The sequence below is a fragment of the Natrix helvetica genome (genome assembly GCF_964273705.1).
Source record: "Natrix helvetica genome assembly, chromosome: 6".
NCBI classification, from domain to species: domain Eukaryota; kingdom Metazoa; phylum Chordata; class Lepidosauria; order Squamata; family Natricidae; genus Natrix; species Natrix helvetica.
This window is the reverse complement of record NC_138553.1, coordinates 34,450,328-34,465,413: the sequence shown is the minus strand read 5'-3', so window position 1 is coordinate 34,465,413 and position 15,086 is coordinate 34,450,328. Positions and strand designations below refer to the sequence as shown.

Genomic DNA, 15,086 nt, shown 5'->3' with positions numbered 1-15,086 from the left:
ATGAAATGGCATCTGTTTATTACTAATCAGTTCATCCTAATTAAGTTCTGTTACGAAAGCAAGCCGAGAGTTTTATAGAACTCTCGGCTTCCTTCCTTCTGCATTTCTAGCAATTTGCACATTTGGAGAGGATAAGAATACACTACACAGTGAAACACATAAAACACCAGCATATGATACCTTGGAATTGCTTTTATGTCAGTCCATAATTTTTTAGATGTACTTGTATCATGAATTGTATTCTTGGTCATCAGCCTGAGTTCACCAAATGCAGTTACTCTTAGAAATACATCTAAGGAGGCACAGCTGTGGCCTTCAGCCGTAACAGATTGAACACAACAGAATTCCAAGCAAAAGGTGAACAATAGTGTAATAAATGTGGTTTGGCAAGTACTGAAGATAGTTGAAAGAAATGGACAAAAGTTCAGGCCTACAGCCTATAATAATTTAGAATCATTCTATTTTTGTTAGGGCAGAGATAGATGAATTGGCACCATTGCAACCATGGCATGCTTATGGCAGTGCAATATAGACTGATTAAAAAGTGGGGGAGGGGAGCCCAGAATGATCCTCTTAAGGCTGAATATTGTCATTATTGGTAAGGTCTTTTTCACTGGAGGAAAAATATTAAGCTGATAGAATTTCAAATGGCAGCATCCACACTGCAACGGTTTGAAATCTCAGTTGGATGTGCAATTTCCATACTTAAGCATTCCTGTAAATCAAAACTCATGTGGAGTTCAATGTGGCTGCATTCCTATGACAAGTTTTATGGTTAACAATTATGGTTTATTAATGGCTTGACATTGCACACCAAATCATGAATCAACCACATTAAGTTTATTAAAACAAACCCTAATCTAAATCATGAACCAACCACATTAATTTCATTAAAACAAAACTCCTCGACTTATGACCACAATTGAGTCCAAACTTCTGTTGCTAAGTGAAACATATTTTGACCCATTTTGCGACCTTTTGCCACAGTTGTTAAGTGAATCACTGCCGTTGATATCGGTAAGTTAGTAACCTGGTTAAGTGAATCTGGCTTTCCCATTGCTTGTCAGAAGGTCACAAAAGTTGAACACATGACCTTGGGACACAGCAGCGGTCATAAGTATGAACCGGTTGCCAAGCATCTGAAATTTCATCACATGATCATGGGGATACTGCAAAGATCATAAATGTGAATATGTCACCTTTTTCATTGCCGTTGTAACTTTGAATGGTCACTAAATGAACTGTTGTAAGTTGAGGATTACCTGTACAGCTATTGTATAGTTTAATGCCTTGTGTAAGCAGCATATGAAATGAAGGGGAAGAATTAAATGCATATCAGATCTCTTAGAGGAAAAGTCAAGTATATTTAAAAATTTTGCACATCAAAACCCTTTTCATCACGACTTCCGGTTCCGGCGGCTACGGCAACGGGCAAGGACTTTGCCCGCTCCCGCTCTTCGGTGGGCTTCCCCCGTCTTCGGGGGGGCACAGGACGCCCCAAAGAGGCGCCCTGCCGAAGGAGCGGCTCGCGGAAGGCTCTGGCACCGGCGGCGGCTGGTGGGGGCTTTTCCGCTTTGCTCCAGGCACCGGGGAGCAGTTTTGGAGGACGCGCCTGCGTCTCGCCCCATGCCGATCGGAGAATGCAAAACTGAAGGAAGCAGCGGCAGTGCGGTGAGATGCTTCCTCCCTTCATCCCCTTACTTTTGAATTGAAAGGCTTTTCAGTAATTTTAAAAGTTAACCTTTCGGATTTACTCTTTGAGGAGCGGCTAGAGGGGAGGGGGATTCCCCCCCCCTTGGACAAGCGGCTTGTTAAAATTCTGCTCTCGCCCCCTGGGGAAGGAGGAGGGGGGAGAGCCAACTAACGATGCCTCACCCCAGTAAAAGTGCTTTTCATGGGACTTAGATCCAGAACTTATTGATGACCTGAGAACTTTTTGAACTTTTAAAATTTTCTATGCCTCTGAGCCCAAAGCTGGCAGGGCAAGATGGCACACTTCCGTTGTCCTCATGAACTGTGAAACCTGACTCCACCTTTAAAATTCAGGCTTCCGGTCTTTGTCTCCGAGTCACCCAGAGGAATCTCTTGTGGATTGTTATTTTTTGAACTCTTTGGAGAAAAAACTTTCACCTATTGCTAGAGTGACTAAAGAAACTCCCACCTGTTTGGATCCTCTGCCTTCTGGACTCGCCTGCCTGCTCTACTTCTCCAGCTGCCCAGTTTCTACACTGACTGATCTCTTTGTTTTATAAACCATGTCTCCAAAAAGACCAGCTCCTGGAAAACCTGGCTTTGCCACTTCTGCTCCAACATCTGCAACATCCAGTCCAGCCACACAGTCAAAGATAACAGAACTGATGCAACCTAAGACTACAGAGATAGACCTTCAACAAATGCTTCAACAAATTTCACAGGGCCAGGAGGAAATTAAGAAACAGCTAAGGGAAATGAAAGATGAAATTAAAGAGAATCAAGTTCAAATTTATAAGAACTCACAGAGACTGGACCTTGTGGAGGGTGGGGTGGCGGAGGCGAAAGGGGGGGTAGAGGCTTTACAGAAGGGGAACAAAGAACTTGATATCCAACAAATGAAAACAGAGTTTGAGAGAATGTCCTTTTATCTTAGATTTCAAAATGTAATAGAAGCTGATGGGGAAAACATAAGGGACATTATGACTAATATTCTAGCTGAATACATACACAAAGATAAGCAGCAGATGGAATGGGAGATAGATCTGGTCTATAGAGTGAATTCAGCATATGCCAGAACACACAATGTACCCAGGGAGGTTCATATTAAATTCCTTAGGAAAACCACAAGAGATGAAATTCTGGGTGTACAAAGGGAGCAAACACTGACATACCACGACAGGGAGATAATCATCCTGAAGCAGATTCCCCAAAAAATTAGGGAAAAAAGGAAAAGCTATTCGCAATTGGCAAATAAATTATACCAGAAGGGGGTGTGGTTTAGATGGTTGATGCCTGAAGGTATGCTGATATTCTGGGAGGAGACAAGAATCAGAATCAACACACCCATAGAGGCACAGGCCTTTATGGAAAAAAATAAAGCGAACCTAGAAAAAACAGAAGATACCACAACGGTCACACAGGACACGGGAGGGGCCGGAGCTCTGCCAGCGGGGGGTGAAGGGGAAACACTAAGAAAGCTCAGATCACAAAAATGAATAAGAAAACCACAATGTTATAAACAGACCGAAAGTAATAATGAAATTATATCTAGACTATATATCATAACTATATAAACTGATTGAAAATTATTTTTTCTAGAATTAATATGCTGATTTTTTATGATTATGTATTAATGTTTGATATTTAGATGTAACTTATGAGTTTGGAGGGAGGAGGCATCTGCCACACTTGCAACTGCCAAAATTTGTAACCATTCCACTTACCCTTTTCCTTATAAATGTTTTAAAAAAACCAATAAAACTTTTTGGAAAAAAAAAACCCCTTTTCATCACTTAAAAAGTATAGGATTTTGATAAATGAAAAAATGTGGACATTTGGGAGATCAACTATGAAAATGATACAAAAGAGGAACTGTGGCAATTGTTCAAAGGACGGGCTACACGTGAGTTTTCAAACTCTACCTTTAAAGTGTGGACTTGAAGGAATGCTGGGAGTTGAAGTTCACACATCTTAAAGGTGCCGAGTTTGGGGGGGGGACGGGACTAAACTGGTTTCGATCATTTGTTCTCCCTTCTCGCGAAGAGCTCTAGTCTAGTCTACTTAACACAGGTCTCATTCTGCTTCCGAGTTCCTCCTTGAAATTCAAGCCCCAGAAGCTCCTGGTGTGCAAGTAACACGACGGAGTAAATCCTCGTTCCCGCCGCTGCTCATCTCTCCGCCCCCTCTCCCTCCCCCCCCCCGCCTGACAGCAGGAAGTGGCGGTTTGTGCCCTTGCTTTGTGCTTGGAGGTGTGCTGGGTGAAGGTGCCTCACCCCCCCCCCCCGCTTTCTATGAGCACTTTTCGAGGAAAGCCCCCGCACTTGCTCCGGCTTTCCAAGGTGGGCATCGGCGAGCGACGCGAAGCATCTTGATTCGCGGGGCGAGTAAACGCCCCCGTGGTCTTTTTTTTCTTTTTCTTTTAAAAACTGGGATTTATTGGTTTTCCGGATCCTCCTAGCTTCGGATATTTAAAAGAGTAACTGCGCAGCTTCTCGTACGAGGACCTAGGAGCGATTGGATTCAGCCTGAAGTCTTGTGAAGTGGTTTGGGAATAAGCGTCATCATGGAGTAGAGTGAACCTTGCTATATATAGAGTGAATTTAGTGCACAACAGTGTTCGCGCCTTTCTTTATATTTGCACTAGTGGTAATTTTTTTTGGGGGGGGGCTTTGTATCATGTCAGTAATGGTGTAGAGTCTCCTGCTTTGGGGGGGGGGGGTTGGACCTCTAAGGTCCCTTCCAACTCTTGTTAATCTGTTAATTTTATTCTTGTGCCTGGTCGTTATGGCTCCAAGTAGATAATGCAAAGGAGTAAGATTGCCTGTTGTCAGGGCCGGATTTAGATGAAAAGAGGCCCTAGGCTATTCCACTTATGGGGCCCTTTCACCTCCCATTTTTAACTTTGTAAATTACATGAGAGATAATGAAATACATCATTACTGTGATATATATCAATATATTAAATGAAACATGTTGTAATTGGTACTAACCTTTATAAAAAATGTGGCACGGATAATAAATAAAAATAAAAGGCCCCTCTTGATCTTGAGGCCCTAGGCCAGGGGTCGGCAACCTTAAACACTCCAAGAGCCATTTGAACCCGTTTCCCACAGAAAACAAAACTCCGGAAGCCACAAAATCCTTCCCGTGCCTGACTATTTCCTGAGCGGCCACAGAACTAGCATATGTAGTTGAATTAAGCATTCTGTTTTCTTCTGAAACTTTTCTTGGATTCATCCATGGTCTACCTACCGGGGTTCGAAAAGCTAAAAAAAAATCACGTGCTAATGTGTGTCGCACATTGGCGGTTGTGTTGCATATTTTGAGCAACGGGGAGCCGCAGCAGAGGGACGAAAGAGCCACATGTAGCTCCAGAGCCACGGGTTGCTGACCCCTGCCCTAGGCTGAAGCCTAGTTAGCCTATAGGAAAATCCGGCCCTGCCTGTTGTGATTAGTGATGTCGATAAATCTCTGAAATATTCGACGCCTGAAAAATCTAATGTTGGTTCTCATCCAGAACTCCCACTTTTTTTTGGGGGGGGGGGGTTCTTTCTATTTAGACTTGCAGCATAATACCATGGGAGATAGTGGAGAGATCCTTAATATTGGACAAGTTGCAACACTGGGTGGATTTGGCCCGATTTAGGAATTGAATGACCCACAAGTCTCTATAAACCCCCAAATTCAGATTGTTACAGGTAAGGAGCAGGGGTAAAGATTGTCTCCTTAACTCTTAAAGCAAGAGACTCAGGAACTGCTTGTGTAGAAGCTAGAAGCAGAAAACCTTTTGAAGATCTTTTGGTCCAAGGATGAACATTGGGGGTGGGGGGAAGGGGCTGAGTGGGAGCAAATTGAAGCAACATAAAAACCTTCAGTGCCTGTCCTTTATTTAGAATATTTTAAGCTGTCTAACTCCATCTGTTATTTTTTTCTACATATGTGCTTGTACCTTCAAGTTATTGAAATGGGGACACAGATGGAGTGGGCGATACTTAACTTTCCTCCCACAATCTCTAGGAACTCTGGAGTGTAATTGCATAGTTTTATTTATTAATTAATATATTTATAAAATAAAGTGTTAGCTGACCATAGCAAAGATGAGCCAGTATGTTTTTTGGTTGATGCACCAAAAGTAGTTTCAATTGCTTTGTTTGCTGCCAGTTCAGTTATTTCCTATGGTTAGTACCAAATGGCTGAGATGTGTAAACATTGTCTTGGAGAGGAACAGTAGGCTGCATGGAACCCTTAATTCAATTGCCAAAGTTTAATTTCAAGTGTTCTTGTTGCACAAATTGTTGTTGTTCTTTTTTAATGAACAGAAATGAGCTCCCCTGAGGCAGCAAAGAAGAGGATCCTCCCAGCATGGATGACCAAGAATGTAGCTGAACCAGAAGAATGGACAAAAATGAGGTCAAAGAGAAGAAAAAAGACAGCTTTAGCAAGGTATGCTGCCTACCTGTTTCTTAAAAATCAGAGAAGAATAGGTTGTTCTAAACCTCCTTTTCTGCTCCCAAAGGCTGGATTGAGATGAGGGTTATGTGTGATGTGTGTGTAGAGCTATTGATAGACTCCGATCAGTGTGGACTCTTAGTGGTTACATAAATAGATTTTCTCCAGAATTGTAGAACTATCACATTTCTTGATTTCAGCTTTATCTCTCTGTTTTTATACCCTTAAATAGTCACACACATGTATCTGTGCATACTCACACACATCCAATATAGTCCATGGAATCAGTTTGTGACTAATTAAAAAGATGTTTACTATGTTTTTACTGTTTACAGAATATGTCATCCCAAATAGCTAAACTCATATCTTGAAAGCTTGGTTGTGAGAAACTATATTTTAGATTCAGTTGAGGTTACATTAGGATTAAATGTTAAAAAGCTTTACAGTGTGAAGAGTAGGAAACTAAAAATAAACAACAGCCACAATTTTGTTATACAGTACAGAAATTGTGGGGGACTGGTTACACAAAAATAAAGGCAGATCATGGTGAAGAGCTGTTTGAGATATAGGAAAGAACTTTAAAATATTTGAGATGGTTGTCCCAGTGGACAAGAGGCCATTGAAATGACAGCTCATGTCCTGCTATACTGTATCTTCTATAAGGATTCACTGATTCACTTTGTAACACCTCACCTAATAAAATACCTGAGAAGTACGGATCTCTTATCTACAACTGCTGTTATCAATTAAGTATGAAATAGTTTCTTTGAATGCCACCAAATTTTGTAATGCTATATGCAAAATTAGGCAGACTCACTGCCCGCTGGTAACCTACCACTAATTGTAATGTATTATTTTGTCTGGTTTTGTTTTTATTTTGTTGCTGTTTTTAATGCTTTTATTTATAATGCTGGTCTTTGACCGTAATTTTTTTTAAAAAATTGATTGGTGTATGAATTGGTCTTTGCTATTTTTCCTGACACCAGGGCTAAAAATATATAGTTATACTGAAATAGAAAGAAATACTGAATAAGGCTACAGAGAATTTGACAAGACTTAATGTGCATTTTCTGATATCTGCTGATTGTCTATAAATTGATTTTTACTGAAGGGAGGGTTGATCTTCCTTCTTACTGTACATACTTTACAATATGATTTTCTTTTATAGGACTGAAACTGTGTATTGTATGAATGAAGCTGAGTTGGTCGACATGGCTCTTTGTATTTTAGCTGAGGTGAGCAATGTAAAGATGTCGCCCATGTAGCAACTTCTTCATTTTTCTATATGATTACCTGCACTTACAGAGGCTGCAGCTCTTCAGTTTAATTTTTGCCAGAATATCTTCCTCTCTGAGAATTGTAAAAAAGAATCACCTAGTACAGCCAATTGTACTAGGTGATCAAACTCATTTATAAGTTCAAGGACACAGGCACATTTCTTTTGACCACAGAGAATTATTTATCAACCAGGCATGATTGTAGTTATTCTACTAAGCATCAAGCTTCTCATTTATCCTTATTTAGATAGCAGAGAGAGAAACTTGGTGTCTTGATCCCAAAATGAAAGAAAATATGATTGCTTCCTTTTTAGAATTGCAAGGCTATAGAAGGTGATGTGGTTTCATCAGAAGATAAGGTTCAAGAGCGTCAACAGGAATTGATAGATGGTCACCTTCCAAAGACTGCTGTCAACATCGCCAAGGATCCTCCTGTACCATCCACACCTCCAGATCACTCAGCTTCTTCAAGTAGCAGTGAGGAGACCAAATTGGAGGAAGATGATGACTCCTTAAAATATGTCAGGGAGATTTTCTTTACATAATTTTAACATATATAAGCAACATCTAGTTTTTTTTTAAAAAAAATGATAAATAGGAGATACAGCTAGGATAGTGGTGGCTTGTATACCAGAGGTGAAGTAATGGAGAATCACAACGGCAGGACTTCATGAAATAACTGATTAGGAGGAGAGACTCTGGAAATCTACTTTTATAATTGGAGATTTAATGGGGTGCATTGGGAGAAGAATGGAGGAATCTCCCACTGGGTTCCCTGGTTCGATAAGCACTTTTTTTCTTGACTTTGAAGACTTGAATTTTGTATTTAAAGAATAAATGTAAGTAGTTCTTCTCTTTACACTGGCCATTTTCATACTAAATTAAGAGCTACAGTTTTTTACTTGAATTCAGTGTATATGTGCCTAAGTTTATACCAGCTTACAAACAAGCAAATGTTTTGGCTTAGCAAATTGTGAGAATCCAGTCATAGAGTAGTGTTCACCTCCAGCTTCCTGAAGTATCTGACTTAATTCCTGACTCAGAAAATTATTTTTCTAATTTTGGGCTCCCAGAAGCAAAATATCCAATCTTCAGCACTGTTACATTTTGTAAACAGGTACTTCTTCCTTAACAACAGTGATTGGGACTGGAATTTCCAGTGCTAAAGTAATGCAGTCATAAAATGCAACATCACATGACTGCATCGCTTGGTGATGGCAATCCTGACAGTCCCCTTTGCTGTCGTTTAGGCCCTCACAACTTACGGTCAGTTTTCAACAAAGTCATTGGGAAGTCCTAGATAACTTGCAAACAGGCCAACAGTTGAACCAATGGCTGCTGGGGTGTGAGTGTGGCAGGGCCAAGATGACTTCTTCTGGATGAGGCAGGGTGCACAGGGGGCCTGGTGCCAGGGAGGGGGTGTTGCGAGCACATGCGACAAAGTATGAGATTTCTGGCAGAAAAAGGCTTCAAGAATGCTAATGATGTAATGCGGATGTCACCAACCCGTAGCTCTGGAGCTACATGTGACTCTTATGACCCCTTGCTGTGGCTCCCTGTCGGCTGACCCATCACTGGCTGGCCCCGCCCCTCTCCCTCCCCTCCCAGTCACTCCTTGCCTAGCCTAAGAAGGTAAGGGTGATGGCAGGGGATGGAGACTAGCTCCATATTCCAGAGCAGGAGCAAAGCACCCCTGTATTTGCCTCATCTCGCAGGCACTTCTTTCAGCCCTTGTTGGTGCTGCATGCACCTCGGTCGCACTGAGAGACATACGACTTGCTCTCTGCCCTGAGACATTGGCCCAGCCCAGCTGCTGCCAACACCACTGCTCTCACCGCCCCCATGGCCTGCCCGCTGCTCTCACAGTGCCTTACACAGCACACTTAAATTTAGTGCACTTCACAGTGAAGGAGATGGTGTCGTCTCCTCATCCTGGAGCTCATTACAACATGGAGCATCGTCTGCAGCCTGGCCGGGCCAGTGTCTCAGGGCAGAGAGAAAGTTGTGCATCTCCCTGAGCGACCGAGGTGCAGGCAGCACCAACAAGGGTCAGAAGAAGCACCCGCAAGATGAGGCAAATACAGGGGGGACTTCGCTCCCGCTCTAGAATATGGAGGGAATTTCCATCCCCCACTGTTGCCCTTAACCTTCTCAGGCCAGACTGGGAGGGGAGGGCAAGGGGCAGCCAGTGGTGGGTTCAGTCAACTGGGAGCTACAGCAGAGGGATGAAAGAACTTCATTTATCTGGGAACCTGAAATGATTCTTGATTTAAATCATGGTAAAAAGCACCCAAAGAAGAAGAACATCAGCAAAAAAACTCAACCAACCCCCCCATTTTTGGAAATGGTTTAAGAGGGAACACACACGCACATACGAGAGAGGAGACAGATGAGAGACAGGAGAGTGGGAGACAGATGAGAGACAGGAGAGAGAGAGAGAGAGAGAGAGAGAGAGAGAGGAGACAGAGAAAGATAAGAGACAGGAGAGTGAGAGAAGACAGGAGAGGGAAAAAGAGAGCGAGAGAAAGAGACACAAAGAGACAGAGATACCTGTTTCCCACAGAAAACACTGGGAGCCCCAAAACCGAGGCAGCTTCCTCATTGCTGCTTGTGGGAAGCTGGCAGGGCTGGTTGCAGATGGTGATCATGTGACCCTGGGATTCTTACAACCATTGTTAAATGCAAGCTGGCTGCTAAGCACCTGAATTGTGATCATGGAGGCATTGTGACAGCCAGAACTCTGAGGACCAGTTGTAATTGCCCTTCTTTTAGCACCATCGCAACTTTGAATAGTAGGTGAATGAGTGGTCAGTAAATGAGAATTACCTGTATTTTAATTTATGATTAAACTCATATAATGCAAGAATATAATACAATAATCGGGAAAAATCTGCTAAGTGCTCAAGTACCCTGGAGACATGCATTTTTGGATCAGGTTCTATTATGTACGGTATTCTTTAAATAGGTGTGTCTTCTCCAATAATATTCAGACCATTTGACAATTAGCTGGGTTATGACTAAGAACCGAGGAATGATCTCAGTGCATTTATTACTCATGTGGTAGCTGTAAACCACAGATCAGGGACATATAGTTCTTTAAAAAAAAGTATTGTGCTAATATCCATCAGACAGGGATATAAAAATGCTATGTAGAAAAAAACGTCCTTGACATGCTGCAGCAGTGACACAGTGGTTAGAATGCAGGCTACTTCTGCTGACTGCTGGCTACCTGCAATTTGGCAGTTCAAATCTCACCAGGCTCAAGGTTGACCCAACCTTCCATCCTTACAAGGACCGTAAAATGAGGACCCAGATTGTTGGGGGCAATATGCTGATTCTGTAAACCACTTAGGGCTGTAAAGCATTGTGAAGTGGTATATAAGTCTAAGCTATTGCTATTTACAAATGCAACTCTGACACATCTATTAATTGAAATCATTTTATTTACTTTACAAATTACTTAACCGAAAGATGGGTTTCCCATATACTAATATAAAAATACAAACAATTCAGTTTTAATTAATATCATTGTTCACATGCAATTAGAACTCTAGAGAAAGCAAAACTTCCCATTTAAGGATTTAACGGCAATACATTGGTATGTAGATAATTTTACCACCATTTTATTTGCACAATAACAAAATACTGAGATATACCTATCATATTTGTGGAAACTGAATATGTCTTCTGTTATGTGCTAGGATTTCAACTAACAATCCTTTTCAGCAACGGAAATTCTTTCTCCCCCACTCCCCTCTCTCTTTCAGTTTACAGGCCATACCAGGCTTCTTATGGCAAGGGCAGTGCTCCAAAAATAGAAGAGACTAAAACCGTTTGTGGGACGATTTCATGACTCTTCAAATGCTTTACTCCTTTTTACCTTAATTCTTTCCTCAAACTTTGTACATTCTTAAATCTAAGTGTGGTTCCTCTTGAGAGAGCTATAGTTGGTCTTCCAGTGTTTGAAACAGGGGAAGCTATGCATTAAGTGTATGTGTTAAGGGTGTTACTTCCCTTCCAGTTCACTTAGATTGGAAATATTCTCTGAATTCAACGTATTCAGGCCTTGGAAGGTATCTTTGCACTGGTTCTGCCACTCAACTCACTGTGTGTGTGTTACATTCAGATGCTGCCTCACATTTGTCACAGAAGTTATTCCATATCCAACTAAGATTTATTGAACTCAGTTTTCTAGGTTCACACACAATTCACTGAACCATAAATAAACAGAGGATGGTGTTGCATGGCCAATTCTTAGGCTCTAGACAGCAGTGAAAAGGGTCTCTTATGAAGCGTGTCTTTGTACTTTGCAAGGTAGAGGGTAATTATGAGCAGGTGGAGGAGAAGTAAAATGTAAGCTCCAACTAGGGCTGCAAATCCTTCGCTGAGTTCAGAGACTGTAATCCATTTCTGACTGGGAAAAATAAACAAAAGGAAACCAATAGGCAAGCTCACACTGCTAATAGACAGAAGACTCTGAGCCAGTTTCCACCCATCTCTGTCTTTGAAACACAGGGCCTGCTGCATGATTGTACTGGCACTGAAGAGACACAAAACCGGGCTGATGTATACACAGAATCTTGATAGCACCAGTGCAAACTTGCTGATTCCCAACTTCTCTATTTCTTCGATCATGAGGCAGTCCAGTTGTGCCGCCTGATTCCACAAACAGAAATTGTAGAAGCCAATTCTTTTGGTGGGAAGGTTGATGATATTCCCAGCTTCCCAGACAAGGGCATAAAATAGCAAAGCATTATAACCAATGATAAGGGAGAAATGACTCAGGTACAAGAGGAAGGAACCGTAGCTTGTCTCTCTTAACCCTTTAATGAATTCAACAATGGTTTCTTGGATCTTCAGCTGCATTTTGCACCTGAATACCTAGCAGAACAAAGTAAACAGTCAGGTTGGCTTCTAGGAACTATGTCTCCACTTTGTCACATACTTCCCAACTGTCTTAGGGACCAGTTTTATACAATGTTATAACAATCTTATTCTAACCATGTTTCTACTATCAAGTGTGTTTTTAATAAATTACAATTTGCCTAGTTCACACAATATCAAGCCATATGCAATGGTTTACAATCTACCGTTGGTAGATATATATCATACACAAGATAATTCACACACCTGGAAATGTTTGGATGCAGCCACTGAGACTTCCAAAAGTTATTACAAATTGTAATTTGTAAATGATAAAAAAAGAATTTCATACTGTAGAAATGGAATGAACTTGAATGCTTTTAATTTGCTTGTACATGCTTACAACAGAGCTTTCAAAGACCAAGTCTAGCTCCTAGCCCTAGTTAAATAGGTTAACTATGTTAACAAAAGATTTCAAATGTAATGTTGGAGGTTTTTTTTTCCAATTCCTTTCCCTGGTAAGAAATATTATACTGTTGGATACAATTTTTTTAAAGGGGAGTAACAGTAAAAACAGAAAAGGAACAGAGTTATAAAATTAGGCATGTTAAGGAGAAACAAATAGGTATTCCCCCTCATATTTCATAATCTGATATTACAAATAATCCAAGCTGGTGTTACTCAGATTCCTATTTTGAATTTTAACCATCATAGTCTAGTCAGTTGATATCCTGGGGATTAAGAAAACAAGTCTAGCACATTATGAAGATTGTAATAGTAAACAGTAGAAAATTCACAACAACGAAAGATGCTTTCTCAGAAGATGCCTGAAAAAATGGAATTCACTACAATACTTACTAATGGCTGACAGCATGAAAATGTTTTAAAGTGGTAATTATACAAGTTCCTAGATAATAGTTCTAGAAATATTTAGTTATATATTACCTCCAGTTTCATAGGCAACATGTCCCTTACACCAGGAGCAGCTAAAGCAAATCATAACAATCATTGGCTTTCTTCTCCTGTGGCTCTTATATTTGGATACTGACTAAACATGCTTCCTTTGCAAGGTAGAATAAGCATGTGTACAATATTTACACCCTGTAATACAATATTGCAGCCTTTTCCTTCAAATTCAGTAGGCAAAGAATGCCCTTTAGGTTGAAGATAAGATCTACGGGTGAATTAAGTTTGCCTTAAAAAGGCAACTTTAGTCATAGGCATTAAGAGAAAAACAAATCTACTGTTTGGAAAGTATGATGAACATATTCAAAATCGCAGGCAACGCGCAATCCATCCCATCCGCGGAGCATTAGGAAGGCTGGGTGAAAGACCTCGTTCGAGATCTTCCGACTTAGTACGAGAAGAAAGGGAAAAGGGCGTCCAGACCGCTTTGCTTCCGTTTAGGGTGCCCGCCGTTGAAGCCAATTCAATTGGAAAACCCGCAGGGCCTCCGTTCTCTTGCCCCAATCGGGAGGCGTCGGAGGCAGGGGCTGCCAAATATTCATGACTATTGCAAAATAACCGAGAAGAATTAAAGAGTCATCTTGCCTATCTCTAATTCCGTATTACAATGGCCATACACCCCGTGAACGCTTAAACTAGTAACTAGGAGTAGTAATAATTTAATAATTATTAATAATTTAATAATTAAAGTAAAAAGGTTAAAATACTTGCCGGCGAATCCAAAGGGATTAAAGTGCCACTGCTGGAAGCGAACCTCCTTAGAGCTCTGGCTATCTCACTTACAGCCTTGTTTATAGCCTGGTCTGTTTTTATTTTTCGGATCACGTGCTAATGTCAGCAGATTTCCCTTTCGGTTTCGTTTTTATCTGTTTCTCCACAGTCGGATAGTTTCCTTCCAGTGGGTGAGGCCGGTGAGTCTGTTGTCTCGTGCTTTCCTGCATCTCGCCAGGGAACCCAGTCATCTTTCAGAAACTCTTTGACATTTTGTTGTTTACACGCTTTTTAAATATTTACGTCACAGTGTAGGCACGCCGCTGTAAGACTCACAGAATTATAGAATACTCTTAACACAGAGGTCTTCAAATTTGGCAACTTAAAGACTGGTGGACTTCAACTCCCAGAATTCTCCAGCCAGTATAGTTGGCTGGAGAATTCTGGGAGTTGAAGTCCACATGTCTTCAAGTTGCCAAGTTTGAAGACCTCTGCTCTAATATGTCATTTAGAGGGCAAAAGCTAGGTGACAAAGCAGAAATGTCCGGTTGTTTTAGGTGCTTTTATTTCGTCCTTCCTGGCTTTCGCAAAACACAGAAGAGCCAACAACTCCAAATTTCAGAGCTGGTCTGTTATAAGTGTTTCTGTAAATACAAAGAGGCAGGCCTGAGGAAAGGGGGGTTGCAACTGGGTACATTCTTCCGGGGCCCATGGAGCTCAAAGGGGGTCCACGAAGGGGAAAAGGAGGATTTACTTAACGACCATGTAATTCACTTAATAACTGCAGATATTGACGCAGAGGTTGAAACAGTGACCTCATGGATTTTTGGCAAAGCAGTGATACACACTCCCCGCAGCACATGCCCCGCCTCCCACAGCATGCAGGGGCCACATTGGGGGGGGGGGTGTCACACGCACATGCACGTGGTGTCATGCATGCACGGGTGTGTGTGTGCATGCGCAAGGGCGCGTGCATATTGCATTTTGGGGGCCCATATTAGTCTTGTTCCAGCACTTAATCCTCTCGGCGGCCCTGCAGAGGACAGCAGAAGTCATTTGTTGTCAGGCAGAGGTCTCGGCCAATGCTTCTCCACCTCAGTGATTTTAAGATGTGCAACCTTCAACTCC

At 41.6% G+C, this 15,086-nt stretch overlaps 2 protein-coding genes across 8 annotated transcripts; one reads left to right on the top strand and one right to left on the bottom strand.

Annotated features, from left to right (window-relative positions):
* The first annotated feature begins 3,908 nt into the window (after nucleotides 1–3,908).
* CYREN (cell cycle regulator of NHEJ) lies at nucleotides 3,909–8,277 on the top strand. 4 transcript variants are annotated; one of them, XM_081957909.1, is made up of 5 exons: nucleotides 4,015–4,031; nucleotides 5,253–5,390; nucleotides 6,012–6,135; nucleotides 7,310–7,376; nucleotides 7,733–8,277. In XM_081957909.1, the coding sequence occupies exons 3-5, from the start codon at nucleotides 6,014–6,016 to the stop codon at nucleotides 7,961–7,963; spliced, it is 420 nt and encodes a 139-aa protein (XP_081814035.1). In that variant the 5' UTR covers nucleotides 4,015–4,031; nucleotides 5,253–5,390; nucleotides 6,012–6,013; the 3' UTR covers nucleotides 7,964–8,277. The 4 variants fall into 4 exon arrangements, with proteins under 4 accessions (XP_081814037.1, XP_081814035.1, XP_081814034.1 ...); XM_081957908.1 differs by lacking the exon at nucleotides 4,015–4,031 and adding an exon at nucleotides 4,038–4,305; XM_081957911.1 differs by lacking the exon at nucleotides 5,253–5,390 and having other exon boundaries at nucleotides 3,909–4,031.
* Nucleotides 8,004–14,339, bottom strand: TMEM140 (transmembrane protein 140). 4 transcript variants are annotated; one of them, XR_014175748.1, is made up of 3 exons: nucleotides 12,549–13,202; nucleotides 9,510–12,291; nucleotides 8,004–9,076 (listed from the first exon to the last, which is right to left on the bottom strand). XR_014175748.1 is itself a non-coding variant. In XM_081957904.1 (2 exons), exon 2 carries the CDS (start codon nucleotides 12,282–12,284, stop codon nucleotides 11,673–11,675), a length of 612 nt encoding a protein of 203 aa, XP_081814030.1. In that variant the 5' UTR covers nucleotides 12,285–12,291; nucleotides 13,959–14,339; the 3' UTR covers nucleotides 8,004–11,672. The 4 variants fall into 4 exon arrangements, 3 of the variants coding, with proteins under 3 accessions (XP_081814030.1, XP_081814031.1, XP_081814029.1); XM_081957904.1 differs by lacking the exon at nucleotides 12,549–13,202 and adding an exon at nucleotides 13,959–14,339 and having other exon boundaries at nucleotides 8,004–12,291; XM_081957905.1 differs by lacking the exon at nucleotides 12,549–13,202 and adding an exon at nucleotides 13,227–13,860 and having other exon boundaries at nucleotides 8,004–12,291.
* Nucleotides 14,340–15,086: the final 747 nt, after the last annotated feature.